General features: G+C 40.5%; 1 protein-coding gene across 2 annotated transcripts in view; it reads right to left on the reverse strand.

The window, feature by feature from the left end:
• Window positions 1–25,744, reverse strand: part of man1a1 (mannosidase, alpha, class 1A, member 1) — a 340,636-nt gene that overhangs the window by 199,882 nt on the left and 115,010 nt on the right. For both annotated transcript variants that reach the window (XM_052025482.1, XM_052025483.1), the window contains exon 3: window positions 5,270–5,385. In XM_052025482.1, coding sequence (XP_051881442.1) covers window positions 5,270–5,385 — 116 coding nt within the window. The remainder of the gene's footprint in view (window positions 1–5,269; window positions 5,386–25,744) is intronic.

Here is a 25,744-nt window from a genome sequence, read left to right on the forward strand (position 1 = left end):
TGCGAATAAAATCTGATTGTTTTGTGGTTAAATAATAACCGTTCTTTTTAAACAGACCTGACAGATTGAAAGTCATGCCAGAAATTAATTTAGCACGTTGCAATATTGTTTACATCATTTAGGGAAGCCTTGCACTAGAGAAATATCTCTAATGCTGATACAAATCCCAGTGAAATGTTAGGGGTCAATTTCCTGCTGGGTGCTGAGAGTCCCAAAGATGAACACAACTTTCTCCAGCCTACAGTCTCACATTTCTAGCATTCAGTTTTTTTCTGTCCTCTTTTGGCATTTTCAGACTTCTTTCCTCTCCTCCTACTTACCTGAAACAAATGTTACTCATAAGTCTTTAAACACTCTGTTTCAGCTGGCACCACCAATACTTGTGTCATTCAACTTCACCTTTCATCTATCTTGTGGCCAATCCCTCAGTCCTGCTGCCTTTCCCTCTCTCTGCAATCTGAAACATGTTGTTTCCCTTCCTTTTCCCAGTTCCATGAAAGGAGATTGAAATGTTAACTCTGTTTCTCCCTCTGCCGATGCTAACTGACTTACTGAATATTTCCAGCATTTCTGTGTTATTTCCCATTCCCACCATCTGCGGTATTTTATTTTTGAAGTTTATATTTGCTGCTCCTATCAGCTGTTAACCTAATCCCAAACCTCTCACAAAATATATAAAACACTAACAAGTTGTCATGAAAATTTATATTTCCAAGAAAGGTGAAAAAAAAATCTCAAAATAAATTGAAGCTGTGTAATTTTGATGAGAATTTGTTCTCCATCTAAAAATTTGAATGACATGACAAGAAACTTATGCAAACACAAATGAATAATTAATAATTTAAAAATTGAGAGATACTGTTGCAGTGGCAAAACTAATCAAATATGCGTCTGAAGAACTTGATCTTAGGAGAGGAAAAAAAAGAACCAAGAATTGAACTAGGCTATGGATCATTTTTTCCATTTAAAGTTTCTTCGAAAGATTCTGATGACTGGCATAGAACAGACCACAAAGTTTGTTTTGTTTCAATCTGGCACTATGAGAGTTTTGAACGGGATTATTTCTATTAACTTGGGAATGATTGAATCCAGTATACTTGTTTTCTTCATACTCACCTGCCAATCACAAATCAGCACTGTGCAGCAGCTCATAGCAGGAATATTTGTGAACCAAAAATGGTGCAAGAGATATTGAAGGAAGATGAAAACTATTATATATAAACTCACATGGCTGACGCTCCCTCAACTCTATATACAACTCCTCCCCATCCGCCACTCTCATTTGCACGTACCCACCCACTTTTCCAAGGATATGTTATGTATTTTCTTGTTGTGTCCCTGCAAATGATGCACTAACCATAGGTTCAATCAAGTTTCAGGAGAATCTGAAAGAAAGTATCAAGCATGAGAGAAAGTGATCATAATCAAACTGTTGCAAACATGGTAAAATGATTTAATCCAAAGTCAGTAAGTGTGAGGTGATAACATTAAATTTACAGCACCAAAGCTGGCCTTTCAGTTGCTAAGCTCCACAGGGGCCTCATCTCAGTCTCTTTATATACCACCATGATTGCTAACTTCCCATTGCTTTCTCCCTCGCATACTCATCTAGCTTCACCCCTCCCCGAAATGTACGCTGCTAAATGCCTCAAGTATTCTTTGTAGGGGAGTTCTCCAGTGAAAGCACTTGAAACAATAAATAGCAGGAATTATGCTTTGAACAGGTCAGTGGGGTGGAAAAGGAGGAGGATTTGGGGGTACAGCTTGACAGCATATTAAAGGCAGTACCTCAAGTTACACAATAATTCTAACCACCCACAACTTACTCCCACCAATCTTTCTTTTCATTCTCTAGCCGAGCGAAAATGTCACAGCTTGGCTCTACTCTTGCCTATGTGATTGTAGCCAAATAATATCTAGCTACAACTTTCCATCCTACCCTCCGTGTTGTTACTTTAGGAGACCACATTATACCTGTATACTTGTCCAATGCCATTGTCTGCACCACACTTTTTCCCATCCACAAAGTACAGGAAATAGTTTTCATCCAGATGTATATCCCCAAGAAGGAAACAAAAAGACTCAAAATAAAGTGCTGCGATTATAATTGTATGGAGAATTCCATTTTGTTCTCCATCCAGAAAGCATGCTTTCATCTGCCTGGCATGCCAAGAAACTTCGAGACATGCACATTAAAGTTTAACCATCCAAAAAGAGAAAAACTATTCAAAGTGGCAAAATTAATCAGTACTCCATGTAGAAAACTGACATTTGAAAGGAAAAAGAGCATCAAAAAGAAATAAAACTGGAACCAGCATATTATTAGACCCGGTTAACTGTTTTCTAAAAAAGTTTCAATTTTTGACCACTGGCACAAAAAAGACTTCAAAAGATTTTTGCTTATACTTTCAATCTGACATTATATATAATGGTTTTGCATGGCATCCTTTGCTTTTACTTATCCAGAGGGATTTCCAAACTCATTATGCTCTTTTTCTTTACATCAAGTGATTTTAAACAGTAGTGACAATCACAAGCCTTCTCTATGCAATTAATTTTAATATGATTGCTTATGAAACATAGAAAACTTTGAAAAGAACATAAAATCTGCTCTTCCGGTTTGCAGAGCAGTCTCTCACCACATCCACTCCACCTCATAAGAACATTTAAGCAATTTTATCACGAGTACCTGCAAAAGCTGCAGTGACCAGCAAGTTTAAGAAAATAGACATGAACAGAAAAAAAATAAATTCTAAAAGAATTGGGAAGGTAATCAAACACACTTTACAAATTACCAATACGATTAAAACACTACCCCCAAATTCAGATCTGTGTAAACTACTCCAACTATACTGTGTAGTCTGGAAAATGATGTTGTGGAGTTCATACAATTACCCCCAATTCATCTGCCTTTATGGCTTAACTTGGTAATTTGTGTTTGCTTGTTTTCTTAAAGAGTACCCGGTACAATAAATAATATTTACTCATGAAACAATTTGATTCCTCTAATTGTATTCACCACAGGCTTCATGTTAATTACTGTTAATTATTGTTTCAGCTTGGGAATCCCCAGTTGTGTTTTGAATCTAGGACCCGTTTTAAAATAGTAATTTTAGATCAAAACAAATACATCTTACTAGTTCATTTAAACTAGATGTAGTCATTGAAATAATTATGCAATTAAAATATTAATCTAGGAAGCATATAAACATTATTTCTGCTGCACTATTTTCTTTTATTCCTTCATTTGCTTGAGGGCAGTTCAGTATAGCCTTTCAATCTGAGCAAAGCTGCTCTGAGTCTGAATGAAGATTAATAAATATTTAATGCATTTTAAATTTGTAGTTTATGACTATGTACATTTTAATGTTTTATTTTGCTTTTTAAGGACAGAAAATGAGGTAGCATTGTATAACTGCATTTCCTCCAGAACGTAGCATTTGCAAAATAACTTGACTGCACAGGGCACAATCTTATCACATTTTTGCCTGTAGCTTCATGAGCTTCACTGCAGGTCATACATAGACTTTGAACTCATTAAAAAAAAGATTTAAACTTTTTTTTTAAAGTAGTTGAAACTCTTAAATAATTATAAATTACATTAAGTTCATTCAGGTCATCCTGCTCTACTTACAATGATGTCTTGTCAAAATATAGCCTTAAAAGAAAATAAGAAAATTGCAAATCTTTGGATTTCTAAATTTTCTGTATTCAGAAATTGCTTTTTGGAAAAGTGCAAATGCTATTCCACCCTTTAAGAGCGAGGGGACAAAGAAACCCTCTAAACTACTTGGTTCTTGAACCAACCTGCACAGCCCTTAATCACCACCTCAGCGTAGCAACATTATGACCACTTTTCACTACAATGGACTTTGTTCTTTGATGTTCCAATTGTGTTCTTTCTTGTAAAAATTGTGTTTAATTTATGTTATTCTTGTGAATGCTGCTTATCTGATGCGATGTGCCTGTGATGCTGCTGCAAGTAAGTTTTTCATTGCACCTGTGCATACATGTACTTTTGCATTTGACAATAAACCCGACCTTGACTTTGAAGACAGATTTGTCAGTTAACCACGTGAGAAAGATACTGAAATTTATCAAGCAGACCAAGCACTTTCACAATTATTAAAGAATCATAGAAATTCATGAACAAAAGGAGGAAAAGATACATGATCTAATCCTGTTTTCCAGCTCTTGATCTGTAAAGGTTAAAGCTATTCACGTGCACATTCAAGTACTTTTAACTGCAATGAGGATTTCTGCTTTTACAATCCTTTAGGGCAGTAAGTTCCGTACTCCCAAAGTGTCCTGCGTATTTTTGTTTCTTCTGTAAAATAATCCTCTCTAATTCTCACCTCTCCCCATCTATTTACATGGGCTCTCATTTTTTTTACACATCAATTAAATCCCCTCTTTACCATAACCTCCCATTCTAAACAAAACATACAGCATCCATTCAATATTGCAGGGACTAGGACAGGTATGAATTAATTAATGGCAGCCAGCATACATATGTGGAAGGCAAATTATGTTTAATTAACCTGAATGAGTTCCAGATGAAGGAATTAAGAGGACTGAAGGGGGAATATTACGTACATGGATTTCCAAAAGTTATTTAATAATTACCACACGATGGCATGTTAGCAAGGTTGAAGCACGTGAAGTGAAAGGTGCTGTGTCAGTATGGATAAGTGATTAGCTCAGGGACAGGTAACAGGAGAATTGCAGTGAACAAAAGTTTTTTTTCCTCACACTGGAGGAAGGGAGATAGTGCAAGGGCCAGTGATAAGACGACTGTTCATGAAAGCAGATTCATTCATGAACAATTCACCACAAGCTGGCACCGAAAGTGCCAAAGTTTTGTTGCACAACTTTTCAACAGAGCTTTGCACCAAAAAGTCATTCATCTCTCAGGGCTAGAGCCTGTTTAACTCTGCCATCCTCGTACTTCCTGGATCTCTTGTTCCTGAAGGTGCACATAGATCTGTGCACACATAGAAATTCGGTGTCTAATGGATTGCTCCAATTCAGAGCCATCAAAAATATTGTTTGCTTATTAAATATCCATCCCTGATAGTCTGGCTACTTCCTTAATCAGATTGTACCACTGCATTCATTTAAAGTCATTCATCTGTGAGTGGCCTGGATGTCCACCACAAATACTCCATTTCCTTTTTCAGTCTAAAAAAAAGTCACATCCAAGCTCTCTGGATATATTCATTTACTTCATCTGAAAGCAAAAAGTTTTAATTTTCTCAGAAATGCTTACCACATTGAAGTCAAGATTCTTCTCAACCCACTCCTTTGCTTCTTTGAATTCATCATGCATTCCCATAATATAAAGTGTATCCAGGGCATCCACTATTGTTGCTCCTTGAATGTTACCTACAAAGCAAGATATCAACTTATTTAAAATTTCCCTCATGTCTCTATGATAAAAAAAACATTGACTGTGATCATTTCTCTGAAAATATTTTACATAGCATTTCCCAAGATACACACAAACAATGCAGAAGTGAAAAATGACAATCTTTACCAGCAAATTGTATTACGTGCACAGGACCTTTCATCTGTGCAGGACTCTCAATGCCACTTTTGAAAACAACATCATGACTTATGCAATACAAATGACATGGAATCCTTGATCTTATTTTTTTGGAAACTGTTACGATAGTAATGGCTTTTGAGCAGCCTCAAGTCAGAAGCAAATATTGTGGGAGGCTAGTGCAGAAATTGCAGGGGCCCTGGCAGAGATGTTTAAAATGTCCTTAGCCATGGGTGAGGTGCCAGAGGACTGGAGGATAGCTAATGTTGTTCTGTTGTTTAAGAAAGGCTCTAAGAATAAGGCGGGAAATTATAGGCCAGTGAGCCTGACTTCAGTCATGGGTAAATTAGTGGAAGGTATTCTTAGGGACAGGATATATAAGTATTTGGATAGACAGGGCCTGATTAGGGATAGTCAACATGGCTTTGTGCATGGCAGGTCACATCTAACCAATCTTAGAGTTTTTTGAGGAGGTTACCAAGAAGGTTAATGAAGGAAAGGCAGTGGACATTGTCTGCATGGCTTTTAGCAAGGACTTTGACAAAGTCCCACATGGGAGGCTGGTCCACAAAGTTAAATCACTTGGCATTCAGGATGAAAAAGTCAATTGGATTCAACATTGGCTTAGCAGGAGAAGCCAGAAAGTGGTAGTAGATGGTTCTCTCCCTGACTGGAGGCCTATGACTAGTGGTGTGCCGCAGGGATTAGTGCTTGGTCTGTTGTTGATTATCATCTATATTAATGATTTGGATGGTTATGTGGTAAACTGGGTCAGCAAATTTGCAGACGACACCAAGATTGGGGGCGTAGCAGACAGTGAAAATGACTCTCAAAGCTTGCAGCGTGATCTTGACCAGCTAGGAAAATGGGCTGAAAAATGGCAGATGGAATTTAATGCAGACAAGTGTGAGGTGTTGCACTTTGGGAGGACAAACCCAGGTAAGACTTACACAGTGAATGGTAGTGTTCTGAGGTGTGCGGTAAAACAAAGTGACCTGGGAATACAGATCCATAGTTCCTTGAAAGTGGCATCACAGGTAGATAGGGTCGTAACGAGAGCTTTTGGCACATTGACCTTCATAAATCAGGGCACTGAGTAAAGGAGTTGGAATGTTATGTTCAAGTTGTACAAGACGTTGGTGAGGCTGAATTTGAGTATTGTGTGCAGTTCTGGTCACCTACCTACAGGAAAGATAACAATAAGCTTGAAAGAGTGGAGAGAAAATTTACAAGGGTGCTGCTGGGACGCGAGGACCTGAGTTGTAGGGAAAGGTTGAATAGGTTAGGACTTTATTCCCTGGAGCACAGGAGAATGAGGGGTGATCTTATAGAGGCATAAAAAAATTATGAGGGGTATAGACAGGGTGAATGCATGCAGGCTTTTTCCCCTCAGGTTGGGTGAGACTAGAACTAGAGGTCATAGGTTTAGCGTGAAAAGTGAAATATTTAAGGAGAATCTGAGGGGGAAACTTCTTCACTCAGAGGGTGGTGCGAGTATGGAACGAGCTGCCAGTAGAAGTGGTAGATGCGGGTTCAATTGTAACATTTAAGGGAAATTTGGATAGGTACACAGATGGAAGGGGTTTGGAGGGATATGGTCCGGGTGCAGGTAGATGGGACTAGGCAGAAGATCAGATCAGCATTGACTAAATGGGCCAAAGGGCCTGTTTCTGTGTTGTAGTATTCTATGACTCTATGTCAAACTTCCCACATATTTCTTGTGTTCCCCCAATGATAATTTTCCTTGTTAGTTGCTGCATAACACATTTGTCATTAGGCACTATAATTGCACTTTCTAAATCCCTTCTAACACACATACCAATTTCAAAAAAACCTCAAAATTCCCAGGGCTCAAAGAGATTTGGGCTTTGGTTTTCATGAATATTTCATCTGCACTGATAATTTAGACACCAACCTGATCCAAGCTGACACCTGGGTTGCAATTTTTTCCAGTTATAATACTTAATGAGCATCACAAACTACAACTGACAACATAGGTCTTACATGTAATCTTTTTTACAATTATTTATGCTCATTTCATCTTATGAATAATGATTTTGTATCACATTTGCCTGGCCATTATATGATCTGTTCAGTAAATAATTAAAATCATTTCACAATAAGCTTTGATATATCATTGATCCAAAAAGCTCAACCGACCCAACTTTTCATGAGGTGAAGCCTTGATAACTTGGGCCCAGATTCTTACTCAGTACAAAGATTTTCACTGAATACAAGTCCAGTGGGACTCACTACTGACAGCTGTGTTTTATTCAATATTTCACATTTTACCTCATAAATTCATGTGATTCAACAACTGTCTAGCTGATGTTCCGCTTGGAAGCTGCCTCATGTTTTTGCCTAACTGCAGTGTCCAAGGACCAAAAGGGAAGTGATCAACAACACTTACAACAATGACATTAAGCCCCTCAACCCAGGTCAACATCAGCCTCTAAATACAACATGCATTCTTTTCCATTGATTGCATTAGCAACTTCTGCAACATATTCAGGAATGCTGCTAATATCAGTATTAAGTGCAGAACCTCCCAACTCAGACTCCTGAGCAAATAAGTGTATCAATTGTGGAATGAACACCAGCAGCTCATAGTTGTTTTGCTCTTTCTGAAAGAGGTGATTTTCTATCACAAAATAATTGTTAAGTTCCTCTTACAAATGGACTATATCCACAACTCCTTTGCTTATATTAATATGGAATAACCATTACACATTATTGTATAGGAACTTGAGAGAGAATGATATGCAGGGCTATGGGGAAAGAGCTGGGTAAAGGGACTGACATACTCATTCTAGCTGGAGCCAGTATAGACTCGGTGAGTTAAGTGGCCTCCTTGTTTAACAATTGAAGGAGACAAGATCTCGTCAAACATCAATATCATAACATATAACATACATGACATCAAATCTGAAGAACATTTAGTGGTTTAATTTTTGCTAAATCTTTCGTACAAGCGTGTGTATGGGAAGGATACTGGCTACCTTCCCTCTTTCTTTCAGTCCAGATGAAGGGTCTCAACCGAAAACATTGACTATCCATTTCCCTCCATAGATGCTGCCTGACCTGGTGAGTTCCTCCAGTTTTTGTGTGTTGCATGGGAAGACTGCGTAATTTGATATGATTTGAAAACCAGAATATACTGTGTGAAAAGAAATTTTAAAATGGGCTGGAGATAGATCTGATATAAAAGAAAACAACAGAACATAAGAAGGTATTCTGAAAACCCTTTCTCTTTACAGTAGAATATCTGACTCAACTTTCAATGTTATGCTTTTTAAAATCACTTATAAAAGGTTTGCAAAGTAAATTAAATGTTCTGAATACAATAAAACAGAAGCCAATAACTTCCACACGGAGAGGAATTCAAAGTTTCCATCTTAATAAATAACTATGTTCACTTTGCAGCCAAATCACACACATAAAATGTCTCATCGTGATGTAATTAATGTCAATAGGCAAGCTGTGCTTCTACTCTTTGATGAATGAGGAATTGCTACTTTAAGACTGCAAGCCCTTTATTATTTTTAAAAAAGAACAATGTTACTGATTATTTTCTTGTTATTTAAGTAGTTGAAAACTGAACCCTTCTGAATTCTATTTACGCTGTCAGTATTGTTCACACAAGCCAAAGAAACAAGCATAATAGAAGCAATTAAGTGTAAAAACAATGAATTTTATAAAGTTTTGTTCATTTATGGGATGTGGGCTTCTCTTACAAATCCAGCGTTTATTTCCCATGCATGACTGCTCTTGAGAAGGGTGTTGCTCAGCCTCCTTACTGAACCATTGCAATCATATGATGCAAGTACTCCCACAGTGCTGTTAGATAGAGAGCTCAGAATTCTGAGTCAGCAAAGATGAAAACATGGCGACAAATTTCCAAGTCGAGATGGTGCATGACTTAGAGGTGAACATACACATGGAGTTGTCCCCCACTGACTATTGCCCCTATCCTTTTAAACAATAAGTACTGAAGGTTTGGAAGGTGCTGCTGAAGACATGTTGGGTGCAGTGAGAGAGATGCTTCATGCCATTACCTAATAATATAAAAGTAGACCAAAATTTTTCACCTTCAGGCTAGAGGCTTCATAATTTTCCGAAATGAAAATTTGAGCAGTAAAATTCCCAAGGGTCAGCATGAAAATTAAGTTAACATAAGTAAAATAAGAATAGGCCATCCAATCCCTCTTCCCTGCTCCTCCATTCAAAGACATCAATTCTGACCTTTTATCTCAGCACCATCTTCCTGCACTAACTCCACATCCCTTGATTCCTACAATATCCAAACATTTAACTATCAAATGAAAAGGGGGGGTGGTGGGCTGAAGCATTTTAAAAACTTTATTTACAGCACGGCAACAGGTCCTTCTGGCCCAATGAGTCTGCACCGCCCATTTAAACCTACCCGTTCGTGTTTGGAACGTGGGAGGAAACCAGAGCACACAGAGGAAACCCAGGCAAACACAGAGAGAACGTACAAACAGACAGCAGTGGGAATTGAACCCCGATCGCTGGCATTGTAATAGCGTCGTGCTAACCGCTATGCTACCGTGCTGCCCTAAGTGTGGTTGGAAATGCATTACCCAAGCAGGTGGAGATTACTCCATGACATTCTTCTTCAGAGAAATTGCCATATCTGATTTCACATGGATAGAATATCACTGAAGCAGCAGCTGAGGATGGTTGGTCCTTGGTCTCTATAGCAATGGCCTGGGACTGAAATGACTGGCCTTCAAGACCCACGATCATTGTTTATGATAGTTATGACTTTTGAACTTTTTCCTCTTAACACTCATTGACTTTAATTTAATAGAGATCTCTTTCATGTTGGTGTCTCAAAAGCTGCCTTTGCATCAAGGGCAACACTCTACCCTCAGCTCTGGAATCCAATAGTTTGTTCATATTTGGACCAAGGTGAAAACATGACCTACAGCACAGTGGTTCTGAAACCGAAGCTGAATGTTGCAGAATAGATTAATTCATAAATGTCCCTTTACTGCACTGTCACTGTACCTTCCACCACTTTGCTGATGACTTTGAACAGTCAGATAGCGTGGGAAATAGTCAGATATAATTTCTCTTGCTATGGGTTGATTGGCAAACCTGAACCATTTTGTCAGATAGGTGCCAGTATTCTAAATACAAACTCAAGCTGCATTCCGTCCGTCTCTCCTCCACTCTTTCTACAACGTAAAGATAATTTGTGTTCTCACAATGCCAATTCTAATGAAGGATCTTCAACCTGAAGTGGTAACTGTTCCTCTTTCCACAGAAGTTGCCCAACCTGCTGAGTGTTTCCAGAATTTTCTGTGCTTGTTTCAGACCTCTAGCATCTGCAGTTTTTCTAAAATTTTTATTTGATGTCAGTAGAAAAGGACTGCAGAGACCACTGGGTTGAGTGCGTCTTTGTCAGCATTGAATTCTGTGCTAGATGTCAAGGGGTTCATTTCAGTTTTATTCTTATTATAGGAGGCAAGACGGAGTAATGACAGTAGATTCCACACCCGAAAGGTTATAAGGGAACCAAAGTAAATACAGTCCATTATAAAGATCAGTCCTGAAAGACCAGGTACAAAATGTAATTTACAGGACCATAGGGAATGAGTAAAACTAATTAGCTTGTTCTACAAGAAATATGTACTAACTCAAATGACTAACTCCTGTGCTATAACAATTCTATTCTGTTCCACTTTGATATTTTAACTTAATTGGAGAACAGGTCCAAGAGCTGAATTACTGCTTCCATTCTTGAGCAAGCCAATCCTCAAGAAAATTAAGGTAACAAATATTTCTGGATGATTATAATAAAATAAACAAGACCCAAGTGAAAATTTCTGTGCACGACCCAAAATAAAGATTCCATGCAAGTCAATGAAGTTCCTATAAAATCATTATGTTATTACACATTTGAACCATACATAGTGACATGGTGTTATGACAACAACCTTTCCTTCAATGTCAGCAAAACAAAAGAGCTGGTCATTGACTTCAGGAATGGGGGGCGGTGCACACGCACCTGCCTACATCAATGGTGCTGAGGTCGAGAGGGTTGAGAGCTTCAAGTTCCTAGGAGTCAACATCACCAATTGCCTGCCCTGGTCAAACCACGTAGATGCCACAGCCAAGAAAGCTCACCAGCACCTCGACTTCCTCGGGAGGCTAAAGAAATTTGGCATGTCGCCTTTGACACGCACTAACTTTTATCGATGCACCATAGAAAGCATCCTGTCTGGATGCATCAGGGCTTGGTAATGGCAACTGCTCTGCCTGGGACCGCAAGAAACTACGGAAAGTTGTAGATATGGTCCAGCACATCACAGAAACCAGCCTCCCCTCCATGGACTCTGCCTATACTTGCTGCCTCAGTAAAGCAGCCAGCATAATCAAAGACACCACCCACCCAGGACATTCTCTCTTCTCCCCTCTCTCATCATGCAGAAGATACAGGAGCCTGAAGGCACATAGCACCAGGCTCAAGGACAGCTTCTATCCTGCTGTTATGAGACTTTTGAATGGTTCCCTTATACAATAAGATGGACCCTTAACCTCACAATCTACCTAGTTATGACCTTGCACCTTATTGTCTACCTACACTGCACTTCCTCTATAGTTGTGACACTTGATTCTGTGTTCTGTTATTGTTTTACTATGTACTACCCCAATGCGCTGTGTAATGAATTGATCTGTACGAAAAGATGCAAAACAAGTTTTTCACTGTATGTTGGTACAAGTGACAATAATAACCCAATACCAAAACCAAAATGATGGGAGGAGAAGGAAGATTTTCAGTTAAGCTCAATTTCGACACAGGTGCCTCAGTATCTTCACCTCCAGAATGAGCAGATTTAAAATAGCTAAAATAGCTGATATGGACAAAAAAAAGCTTCAAATAGTGCCAAAATTTCCTAAGGTAATGTATGGAATGCCAGCTGCTGATGAAAAACTTACATGTAGATCGCACCCAATTATGAGGCAGATTACTTTATGAGGAGTTGCAGTAAAGAATCAAAAGTCACTTAATATTTATCTGCTTTAATTAAAAGTAGTTTGGAAACACGCACCCTAAATCCAGTCAGTGCATGCTCATTGGAAAGAACTAACCCTATTTTGTTATCAATTGAGAATCTCACTCAATAGTCACATGATCATCAATGTGTAGCAGTACCTGAGGGCAAGTGGCTGTACAAGCAACAGGTCTAATTGAGAGAACATTTGTGCTTCACAATTCCAGGGGTTGATTGAAAATTTAATTGTGTCGTATCCCACTTTGCTTGAGGAGAATCAAGGCTCTGCGAAATGTACAAACTCTGTGTGTGTGGGTGAGTGAAAGAGATGTTTAACTTCATGGTTTTTCTTTGTCCACAGAGCTATAATATTTCCAATACTATCATAAAACTTGCAGCTTAGTGCTGTCCTAAAAGCTTTTAGAATGGCAAATGTGTGGGAGATGTCAACATAGGGTTATCTTGGTTCAACACTTGGTGCTGGGAAGTTTTGAGGTTTTTATTGTACCCAGCAGATAGGCATCCTATTTCTACCTGAGGAGAAGGATGTGTACAACATCATGCCTGGAGTATTTAAGGTACATAGAGAGAAGCTGTCCCATTTAGATGAAGATTCACAGACCAGGGGAACAGATGTAAAATTTTCAGTGGAGGATATGAGGATGATGCAAGGGAAACCGTTTTCATTCTAATTAGGACCTGATTCAGATCCAGATTTGTTTATTGTCATACACACCAGGGTGCAATGAAATTCCTTGCTCGTGTGAAGTTCATATAAAATGAAGGTTAGTGGAACCAGATAAGGAAGGGATGCTACCAAAGGGGAACAGTGGGGGGGGGGGGGGGGGGGGGGGGGTGGGAGGAGAGGGGATAGGGGTTCGAGTGGGTAGAGTGTGTAGTCAATAGGCAGACTGGGTGGGGAAGGGGAAAGAAACTGTGAAACTGAGGGCTGAGGGGGGGGGGCAAGTATTGGAAAGAACAGGTTGTGCGAGGGAATCTGGGTGGATTATGAGGAGAGTGAAAAGAACAGAGGGGGCAAGGGTTACCTGAAACTGGAGAAGACTATGTTCATGCCATTGGCTTGTAGACTACCCCCAGGCAGAATATGAAGTTCTGTTCCTCTAGTTTGCATTTAGCCTCAACCTGGAAGCCGAGGAGTCCAAGGATAGACAGGTTGGTATGGGAACGGGAAGGGGAGTTGAAATGGCTTGCAACTGGGAGCTCAGGATGGCCACTGCAGACAGAGCACAGGTGCTCAGCAAAGCATTTGCCTAGTCTGCGTTTGGTCTCACCGATGTAGAGGAGGCCACAACACCGAATGTAATAGATGAGGTTGGAGGAGGTGCATGTGAATCTCTACCTCACTTGGAAGGGCTGCTTAGGTCCCTGTATGGTGGTGAGAGAGGGACAGGTGTGGCACCTCCTATGGTTGCAGGGGAAAGTGCCTGGGAAGAGGGAGGTTGGGAAAGAGGAATAATCAAACCAGGGAGTTACGGAGAGAGTGGCCCCTGTGGAGAGCAGAAAGGGATGGGAAGGGAAAGATGTGACTGGTGGTGGGATTGCGTTGCAGCTGGTGGTAATGACAAAGAATGATGTGGTGATTGTGGAGGCTTGTAGGGTAAAAGGTAAGGACCAAGGGAACTCTACCTCTATTCTGTCTGGGGGGAGATGGGGTGAGTGTGGAAGTACAGGAAATGAAGGAGATGTGGGTGAGGGCTCCATCAACGAAAGGAGAGGGAAAGCCGTTCTTCCTGAAAAAGGACATTTCAGATGTTCTGGAACAGAAGGCCATATCTTGAGAACAAAAGTGGTTGCAGGTAGAAAAACTGAGAGAAAGGGACAGTGTTCTAACAATAGAGAGGTTGAGAGGAGGTGTAATCTAGGTAGCTGTGGGAGTCAGTGGGTTGATAGTAAATGCCAGTGGATAGCTTGTCTCCTGGGTTGGTAGTCAGAGATATAATGAAAGGAGAGAAAGGAGTCAGAAATGGTCCAAGTAACTTTAAGAGTAGGGTGGAAGTTAGTAGCGAAGTTGATAAAATTGACAAATTCCGCACAGATGCAGGAGGCTTCCAGCAGTTGGAATTTTGCTCCAGATCCCAGCATCAGCACTCTTTTGTTTCTCCAAGAATTTAAGTACTGTTTGGGCCAACAAGGGGGTGGGCAGTGCAAGGACAAGCTGCAATTTATTATTACTTATGGAAGCAAATTTTACCTTCAAAGTACATTTGACTTCAGTCAAGAAGGGTGACATGGTCAGTTACCAGCATATGCCAGCACTGAGATAGGGGCAGTGATTGGAGAAGGGTGCCCTGATCAGCCACGAGAAGTGGTGCATGATTCGATCATCAGCGGTTTGACCCTTGGTCTGATCCTGAGTATACACAGGATTCATTTGGTGGTACAGAGTATACACAGGATTCAGTTGGTAGTATAAAGAGAAAAAGGGAAGGGTATCATAATGCCAGCCAATACATAAAAATTACTGTAATCTCTCAACATCAGTTATTGGTATTTCACTACAGAACAAAGAATTCTGTTTTTCTCTAGCCATTTATTAAAAATCCCTAGCCTAGAACATCTACATGATCAATAATAATTGAATTACTGCCCCATTGTAAATGAAGGTAAACAGGTGAAAACACCAGTTCTACAAATATTAGTATTGAAAAATACACAGCTGGGCCAGTACAAGAATCTCTTCCAAGGTTGAGACAGTCAAAAACATTTAGTTTTAACTATGTTATTCCTCAATTGGTAGAACCCAGAACTGAATAGGGGTGCACCAAATCGAAGAGATCAATTTCCCTTTTCACACCTTTCACCTTGATGAGCATAAAATTCATCAGAATATATGTGGGATAATAAAACTGGCCTACTGAGATGGGATTGTAGCTCATAATTCAATCTCACTTTGCAATGAGCTAACAAATCTTTCAAGCTCAACTCCTGCAATATTTGAAGTATTCTGAGCTTTTGATTAGAATGCTATCTTGGAAACCACTTTCAACGACCTATTATTCTCCATGTTGAATTAAATACAGTATATTACATTTTTAATTGATGAAAGCAATATAATAGGCATAATCACTTAGAAAAACAATGAAATTATATGAACTTCTTGCAATGAATATAAAGGTTATAAATATTAGAAGCTCTCCAGTCTATTACTGATGTTGATCTGGTTTCACGATAAATGATTAAATTTATGAACTCTGAACCAAAAGTGTGATTATTGCAAATCTACGTTCTCTAATAGCCTTAATCTAGTCTCTCTGTTCAAAGTCATAAAAACATATCCATGCTGAAACTGCTGAGATAAAATTAGATTCCAAAGTTACATGCAGAGAAGCTCTGATGGGAGCTTGTTTTTTCTTTAATTCATGAGCTGTACACTGGTGTTTGCAAGACTGGTAAGCACCAACCATTCCCCATTTTCAAGAGGATGAGGTAGTGAGCCTTCTGGTAGATGTGTGATCCACTGCTCCAGTAGTTGAGTCAACCACATTGGTCTGGAACTGAGCCACGTAGCCAGGACAGGAGGAGAACAGTAGGGTATTTTCCCCCTTCAGTGGCCATCATCTTTAATCACTGCTATAAACTTTATACCCGATCCCTCACCTTGGCAAAAACAAACTGGACATAACCTTGCCATCACTGTGTACCACAAGGTGAGCTTCTGACCGTGTCCTGGCAGCATGACCCCAAGGATCCACTTTCATCTCTGAGATGTAACCCAGCTCTGGCTCTGTTTCAGCTCAATTACTGCTGAAATATGACCCATAACTTTGTTACCTTCAGACCACTGTGCCAAAGTTGCTCCTCCAGGGTGGCCCCTTCAGCATCTTGAATTTTGAATGCTCTAACTGCCAAAACTCAGATTCTCTTTCAAACCACTGCCTCTCTTAATCTCCTTCCTCTTTTAAGCTGCTCCTTAAAATTTACTTCTTTGCCAAAACAATTGGTAATCTACCCTAATGTCTCCTAATGCAGGTTGGTGTCAAATTTTGTTTGATAACACACTTATGAATTGTCATAGGAGACTTTATGGCATTAAAGGAGCTACACTAATATAAATTATCCTTGCTGACTTCAGTGAACCAGTGGGTTTATGTGATTATCCTACATGTTTTAGGTCACTTTTATTGAAACTAGCTTTTAAAGAAAAGTTTAAAAGAATGAGAGGTAACTTGATAGAAGCATGCAAGATGCTGAAGGGTCTTGAACAGGATGGATGTAGAGAAGATGCTTCCTCTTATTGCTTCCAATTGCAAAAACAAACCTTAACCATCACTCAAGTCGTCACTATTTAAAAATAAGAGGTCATCCATCTAGAGATAGAGTGAATTATTTTGTCTCAGAGGAGTGTCTTTGGAACTCTCTTCCTCAAAGGGTAGTGGAAGCAGAGTCTTTCAATATTTTTTAAAACAGAGGTAGATAGATTGTTGATAGAAAGGGGATGAGAGATTACTGGGGGGTAAGCAAAAATGCAGTAACGATCAAGTCATCCATTATCTTAATGAATGGTGGAGCACTGAAGAACCAAATGGCCTACTATTGCTCCTAATTCGTATGGTCCCACTGAAAATACATAATTGTTAGAAAACAAACTGAACTGAATTCTTGCTGCTCTGCCAACATCCCTTCTAAATCAAATGGTCCTAATAACTCAACACACCTTTTTTCCATTTGGGAGATGGATTATAAAATTAGAGTTTTAGAGTCGTGTAACACAGAAACAAGCCCTTCAACCTCCCAAAATGCATTACTTCATATTTAGTGGGATTGAATTCCGTCAGCCGTCGCTCCACCCACCTCAATGGCTCATCAACATTGTTCTGTAGCTGAAGACTACTCTACTATCTACACTACCATTAATCTTCATGCTATCTGCAATCTTACAAATCATAACTCATGCATTCATATCCAGATTGTTCATGTACATAACAAACAGCAAAGGCCCCAGCACCAGTCCCTGGGGGTACACTACTAGTGAAAGGCTTCCAGCTGCAAAAACAAGCCTTAACCATCACCCTCTGCCTTCTACCATCAAGCCCATAGAACATTACAGCACAGTACAGGACCTTCAGCCCACAATGTTGTGCCAACATTTTATCCTGCTCTAAGATCTATCTAACCCTTCCCTCCCACATAGCCCCCTATTTCTCTATCATTCATGTGGCTATCTAAGAGTCTTTTAAATGCCCGTAATGTACCTGCCCCCACAACCTCTGCCAGCAGTGCGTTCCACACACCCACCACTCTCTGTGTAAAAAACTTACCCCTGACATCTCCCTTGTATCTTCCCCCAATCACCTTAAAATTATGCCCCCTCGCGTTAGCCATTGTCGCCCTGGGAAAAAGTCTCTGACTGTCCACTCGATCTATGCCTCTTATCATCTTGTACACCTCTATCAAGTCACCTCTCATCCTCCTTCTCTCCAAAGAGGAAAGCCCTAGCTTGCTCAACCTATCCTCATAAGACATGCTCTCCAATCCAGGCAGCATCCCAGTAAATCTCCTCTACACCCTCCCTAAAGCTTCCACATCCTTCCAAAATGAGGCGACCAGAATTGAACACAATACACCAAGTGTGGTCTAACCAGAGTTCTATAGAGCTGCAACATTACCTCGTGGCTCTTGAACTCAATACCCCGACTAATGAAGGCCAACACACCATACGCCTTCTCAACAACCCTATCGATCTGCACAACAACCTTGACAGATCTATGGACGTGAACTCCAAGATCCCTCAGTTCCTCCACACTGCTAAGAGTCCTGCCATTAACCTTGTATTCTGTCTTCAAATTCGATCTCCCGAAGTGCATCACTTCACACTTTTCTGGGTTGAATTCCATCTGCCACTTCTCAGCCCAGGTCTGCATTCTATCAATGTCCTGTTGTAATCTACAGCAACCTTCTACACTATCCACAACACCACCAACCTTTGTATAATCAGCAGACTTACTAACCCACCCTTCCACATCTCGGATGGTGTGTTGCCTCCCTGGTGCCAGGGTACGGGATATCACAGACCGTGTCGAGAATATTCTGAGACGGGAGGGTGAGCAGCCAGAAATCTTGGTACATGTAGGTACCAATGATGTAGGTAGAAAAAGGGAAGAGGTCCTGAAGGAGGAATACAAGGCATTAGGGAGAAGGTTGAAAAGTAGGACCTCAAGGGTAGTAATCTCAGGACTACTACCCATGCCGCGTGTCAATGAAAGGAAGAATAGAAAGCTCTGGCAGTTAAATGCATGGCTGAGTGACTGGTGCAAGGGGCAGGGCTTCAGATTCTTGGATACCTGGGACCTTTTTTGGGGGAGGCAAGACCTATTTGCTAAGGATGGGTTGCACCTAAACTCCAAAGGGTCCAATATCCTGGCGGGAATGTTTAATTTAGTTGTAGGGGAGGGTTTAAACTGATCTGGCAGGGGGATGGTAACCAGGATGCTAGGTTACAAGATGCTAAGGTGAGGGAGGAAGTGTATAGAAACGAATCCATTGAGGATGGCAAAAATGACAGGCAGGTGATAAGTCAGGATAATTTACTGAATAATAGAAGTACAACAAATCAGGATGTTAGGATACTGAATGTTAGGATAGGGGATGAGGTCTACACGAACATGTCTAAGATAGTAGGTAGCGAAGATAGTAAGAAGGATGGACAGGTAGAAAGTCAGGATAATCTGCTGAACAATAGAAGTACAATAAAATCAATAGCAGATACCAGTCTAAACGTACTATATTTAAATGCACGTAGCATCAGGAATAAAGTAGATGACCTAGTGGCACAACTACAGGTTAATAAATATGACATCGTTGCAATCACTGAGTCATGGCTTCATGATGGATGTGATTGGGAACTGAATGTCAAGGGGTATACAGTGTATAGGAAGGATAGGCGGGTAGGCAGAGGGGAAAGTGGGGCCATGATGGTTAGTAGCGATATAAAATCAATAGAAAGGAAGGACATTGGGTCAGAGGAGGTGGAATCCTTATGGGTGGAGCTAAGAAATAGTAAGGGTAAAAGGACAATAGTAGCAGTCATATATAGGCCCCCGAACAGCAGTCAGGAAGTGGACCATAAGTTGCAGATTGAGATAGAAAAAGCGTGCCAGAGTGACAATGTGAAGATAATTATGGGGGATTTTAACATGAAGGTGGACTGGGAAATCCAGCAAGGCGGTAGTACTCAGGAGAGTGAGTTTGTGGAATGTCTAAGGGATGTTTTTCTGGAGCAACTTATTGAGGAGCCCACCAGGGGATCGGCTGTTTTGGATTGGGTGCTGTGTAGTGAACCCGAGGTGATTAGGGAACTAAAGGTAATGGAACCACTGGGAACAAGTGATCACAATATGATTGAGTTTAGTTTCAAGTTTGAGAAGGAGAAGCTGATAACTGGTGTATCGATATTTCAGTGGAATAAGGGAAATTACAAAGGTATGAGAGAAGAGTTGGCCCAAATTGATTGGAGGAGTAAGTTAGCTGGAGGGACGGCAGAGGAGAAATGGAAGAAATTTCTACAGGAAATAAGGACAATGCAGGACAGATATATTCCAAGAAAAAAGGTTTTGAATGGAAAAAAGGCACAGATGTGGATAACGAGGGAGGTGAAGGATAAAATAAAAGCAAAAGGGGCGGCGTACAAAGTAGCAAAAATTAGTGGGAAAACAGAAGATTGGAAAGTTTTTAAAAATCTGCAGAGAGAAACTAAGAAGGTCATTAGGAAAGCAAAGATGAGTTACGAAAGGAAGCTGGCGGACAACATTCGGAAGGATTCTAAGAGTTTTTTTAAATACATAAGGAATAAAAGAGAGACACGGGTTGACATAGGACCAATTGATAACGGTGCAGGAGGTATTATAATGGACGATAGTGAGATGGCAAGGGAATTGAATGAATATTTTGCATCGGTCTTCACCGTGGAGGACATAAGCAATGTGCCCGTTAGTCAGGGGTCTCACGAATTGGAACTGAGTTCAGTTGAGATTAATAGGGAGAAGGTGCTAGGAAAACTAAAGGGGCTTAAGACTGATAAGTCTCCTGGACCGGATGAGGTGCATCCCCGGGTTCTGAAGGAGGTGGCTGTAGAGATAGCGGAGGCATTGGCGATTATTTTTCAGGAATCGATAGATTCTGGCATGGTTCCGGAGGACTGGAGGGTAGCGAATGTAGTTCCGTTGTATAAGAAAGGTGGGAGGCAGCACAAAGGCAATTACAGACCTATTAGTCTGACGTCAGTGGTGGGAAAATTATTGGAATCTATCCTCAAGGAGGAGGTTACCGAATACCTAGAGGCGCAAGGCAAGATTGGACCTAATCAACATGGTTTTGTGAAGGGGAGGTCCTGTCTGACCAACCTATTGGAGTTTTTTGAAGAAATCACAGGTAGGGTGGATAAGGGAGAGGCGGTAGACGTTGTGTATTTAGACTTTCAAAAGGCCTTCGATAAGGTGCCTCACAAGAGACTGATTAATAAGATGAGAGGTCATGGAATTATGGGTAGGGTAGCAAAATGGGTGGAGCATTGGCTGGTTGGCAGGAAGCAAAGGGTGGAAATAAAAGGATCTCGTTCTGGTTGGTTATCGGTTACTAGTGGTGTGCCGCAGGGGTCGGTGTTGGGGCCGCTCCTTTTTACCTTGTACATCAATGATTTGGATGATGGAATAAATGGTTGTGTGGCTAAGTTTGCGGATGACACCAAGATAAGTGGAGGAGTAGGGAGCATGGAGGAAATAGAAAGGATGCAGAGGGACCTAGATTGTTTAGGAGAATGGGCAAGGAAATGGCAGATGAGATTCAATGTTGAGAAATGTGCAGTTGTACACTTTGGAAGCAGAAATAAGCGGGTAGATTATTATCTAGAAGGAGAGAAGATTGATAGTACGGTAGTACAAAGGGACTTGGGGGTACTCGTTCAGGATACCTTAAAAGTTAACCACCAGGTTGGATCGGTGGTTAAGAAAGCGAATGCTATGTTGGCATTCATCTCGAGAGGTATAGTGTATAAAAGTAAGGAAGTGTTGATGAGGCTCTACGGGGCACTAGTGAGGCCTCATTTGGAATACTGTGCGCAGTTTTGGGCCCCACATCTTAGGAAGGATGTGCTGACGTTGGAGAGGGTTCAAAGGAGATTTATGAGAATGATTCCGGGAATGAAAGGGCTTAAGTATGATGAGCGTTTGTCGGCTCTTGGACTGTACTCACTGGAGTACAGAAGGATGAGAGGGGACCTCGTCGCGACATTTAAAATGTTGACAGGTAAGAATAGAGTAGATGTGGCTAGGCTGTTTCCCTTGGTGGGCGAGTCCAGAACCAGAGGGCACAATCTTAGAATTAGAGGGTACAGTTTCAAGACAGAGATGAGGAGAAATTTCTTTACCCAGAGGATGGTGAAATTGTGGAACTCCTTGCCACGCACAGCAGTGGAGGCCAGATCAGTGGGGGTGTTCAAGGAGGAGATAGACAGATATCTAAATAGTCAGGGTATCAAGGGATATGGGGATAAGGCTGGAAAATGGGATTAGAATAGTTTTTTTTTCCCCCACCCCATTTCTTTTTCACTTTTCCTTGGAGCAGACTCGATGGGCCGAATGGCCTGCTTCTGCTCCCTTGTCTTGTGATCTTGTGATCCTCATCCAAGTCATATATAAAAATCAAGAAGAGCAGGGGACCCAGAACAGACCTTTGCGGAACACCACTGGTCACTGACCTCCAGGCAGAATATGCTCCCTCTACCACCACCCTCTGTCTTCTATGAGCGAGCCAATTCTAAATCCACACAGCCAAGTTTCCCTGGATCCCATGCCTCCTGACTTTCTGAATGAGCCTACCATGAGGAACCTTATCAAATGCCTTACTAAAATGCATGTACACCACATCCACTATTCTACCTTCATCAATGTGTTTTGTCACATCCTCAAAGAATTCAATCAGGCTCGTGAGGCACAACCTACCCCTCGCAAAGCTATACTGCCTGTCCCTAATCAGCCTATGCTTCTCCAAATGCCCACAAATCCTGTCTCTTAAGAATCTTTGCCTGTAATTTGCCCACCAGTGAAGTAAGACTCACTGGTCTGTAATTCCCAGGGTTATTCCTACTCCCTTTCTTTAGACCCATGTTGGATTTTTTCTCCTGGATTTCATGACCTCTTACCTTATAAATCAATTGCCCATGTAGGACCTTGTTAAAGACCTTATTGAGGTCTACCAACTGCATTATCCTTATTGACAAATTTAGTTATCTCTTTAAAAATATTCAATCAAACTGGTCAAACAGGATCTCTCCTCAATGTCACGCTGTCTATCCTTGATTACTCTCTGCCTCTCCAGCTGCAGACTAATCTTGTTCCTCAGAACTTTTTCCAATGATTTTCCCACCACTGATATTTGACTCACATTCCTGAAATTACCAGGCTTATCCCTGTTACCTCTTGAGTAAAGGTACCACATTTGCTGTCTTCCCGTCATACAGCATCTCAACTGTGCCCAGAGAGGAACTGAACATTTTTGTCACAGCCCCAGCAATTTTCTCCCTTGGTTTCCCCAGCAGCCTGTGATACACCTCATCAGCCCTGGGGATTTATCCAACTTTAAGTCCACTCAGACATCCAATACTTCCTCCTTTTCAATGATAATTTATTCTCAAATTCCATCAATCCCCTCTCTGAATTCTCCAATTACAATGGCCATATTACATCCAACAGCCCCAAATAGCACATCACCAGGATTGCATCTTACTACTGTGTTGCTATAAAGTTTCATGCTCATGAAAGGATTCTGAAACCAGGAGAAAAGGCAGGGTGTGACCAAATTTTTTATCAGTAAATATTTTTAAATGATTTGAGTGAACTAGAATGCAGGAACATCAAACTAATACTGGTGAGGGAGGTGGGATGGGTGTAAAGAGGTGGCTGGTTCTGGAAGGGGGGGTTGTTGGGCTGATGGGAAGATCTCTTGTTTAAAGTCAAATTGCAATGTGCATTCAGACAAAAATAAACCACTTACATTGAGTTCATTTTCCATTGGTTAAGCAGAAATAAGTAAAAAAAAATCATTAATTTAGGAGCCTAAACATCTCAAAGCATTATACACATAATTAACTACTTTCAGGAGTATCCATTAAAATAGGAATGGACAATCTTTGTGGAAGAGACAAATAGTTGTTCTGCACAAAGCTGTTTTCACAAATGTGGGCAGCACCAGGGGCCAAGCTGAGACAATAACCATGCAAAGTTCCACCAAGTGGTGAAGCAGACAGTACCCATGCCTGCAAACTTAAATGATAATGAAAGCTAATGCTCCAAAATTGGGATCTGAAGCTTGGTGACGGTGGGGTTTCCTGGTGTTGAGTGGTGGCAAAGCTTTCCATGAACTTTCTGAGCTGTGTTGAGCCTTGAATAAATAGTAAAGATGAAAATTATTTTTTTCTTAGGCAGTTCCTTGGGATCAAGGATGACTTTCTTGCACTCCAGTTCTGTTGGTGTGCTTGCAGGATTGGTAGGTAGATTGGGATGTTGTCTACTATAGGTGCATGGCCTCTACATGCTCCTGTTGTAGGAACACAAGGTGCTTGGTACCCTCTGGGATGCTCCATCTCCATTTTGGAGTTGATTTACAATGATTAGAGCCTTGGTGCTAAGGATCTGGTCTGGGAGAAGACAGGATCCAGCACGTGTATTTAGAAAATTCTACATGAACATCTCTTGTTGTATTGTTTCAATGCTTTGAGATGTTATCCATGACTCAACAAAATAGGTGGTGAGAGGGAAGTGAGTGTTAGTATCACATTGTAGTGGTGGTGTCCCTATTACAAATGCAAAACCTAGACTGTTGTATCAATCTCTCCTCGCCTCAAGATAGACACATTTTGTTATTCTGACTACAAATCAAATATATTGTAAGATGTAGTGTCTTATTTTTATTTCATGTTTTCAAAGTGTCTGGTAATTTCGGCACTTGATCGTGAAAAACTGAGGAATAAGAAGTCTTTTGAAAACATCCATGTTGATTGTGTCCTGATGTTCATTTCTGACAACTCAGACTTGCCAATTTTCACCAAGGTTGGGATGATCTTTATTCTGATATAGAGGTGACAAAGGTCAAAGGTTTCCACATTCATCTTGAGGATTAACTCCAGTAGAAAGTTTGTTAGGGGTGAAGTATAGTATCGCTGTGAGGAACACTGAGCAGAGGGTGTGATAATGCATTTTTGCTTGACTCTGGTTTGCACTGAGACTGGTTCTATTGTGGACCTGTTAGTTTGGGTCAAGACTCATGTGACACCATGGAACAGCCACAGAATGGTAATTTTCTGTGGACAGTAAAGCTTGACAAGAATTCTAAAGGAATCAGGTTAATTCAAACTTGTCTTGCTATAAAATATGCATTCTTGTAGATGTAAATTTTCAAAGAGAATTATTACTACTTAACCACCTTTTTGGTCCTAAAAATCAATATTATTTACATAGATTGCAATAGTTTCCTACAGGTCCTTTAGAAATTCTTTTTATGATGTTCTATCTTAATTGCAGTGATTGGCTACTGCATGTCCTGCATTAGAACAATGACTTCACTTAAAACATAATTCATGGACTAAGTTCTTTGGGTTTTAAAGAAGCTACACAAATATTTCTGTTCTCTTATGTTTATGCCCTATTCTTAGTTTTGTGCTCTGCAAAAATGTTTTAGAAGTTTAATAATAAATTGAGTGTTTTCCTTCTTGATTTGCCCACTGTGCAAATTATTGCATATGACTGCCTGGTCAGTCAGCTTAAGGACATCACAGCCATACTTGCAAGAATGCATGATAGCTGTGTGTAAATCCTTGAGATCTATGATATTATTTTCAATATTAATGATATTATACAAGAGGCCATTTGCCCATCAGGCACCTGCCAGCTCCCAGCAGAATAATCCCATCACTCTCATTCCTCCTCTCCTTATTTCTATTTAGTTCTGTGACTTATTCTTTCTCATATGCCCATCAACTCCCCTTTGATTATTCTTGCCATTTAAGGAATAATTTGCAGAAGACAATTAACCTACCGACACATTTTTGGGATGTGGGAGGAAAACGGAAAAAAATCCAGGCAGGCACAGAGAAAATGTATAAACTCAAACACAGCAGCAATCGACTTCAGAATCCAACCCTAGTCTCTGGAGCTATGAAGGAGCA

The sequence above is a fragment of the Pristis pectinata genome, chromosome 10, assembly GCF_009764475.1.
Source record: "Pristis pectinata isolate sPriPec2 chromosome 10, sPriPec2.1.pri, whole genome shotgun sequence".
NCBI classification, from domain to species: Eukaryota; Metazoa; Chordata; class Chondrichthyes; order Rhinopristiformes; family Pristidae; genus Pristis; species Pristis pectinata.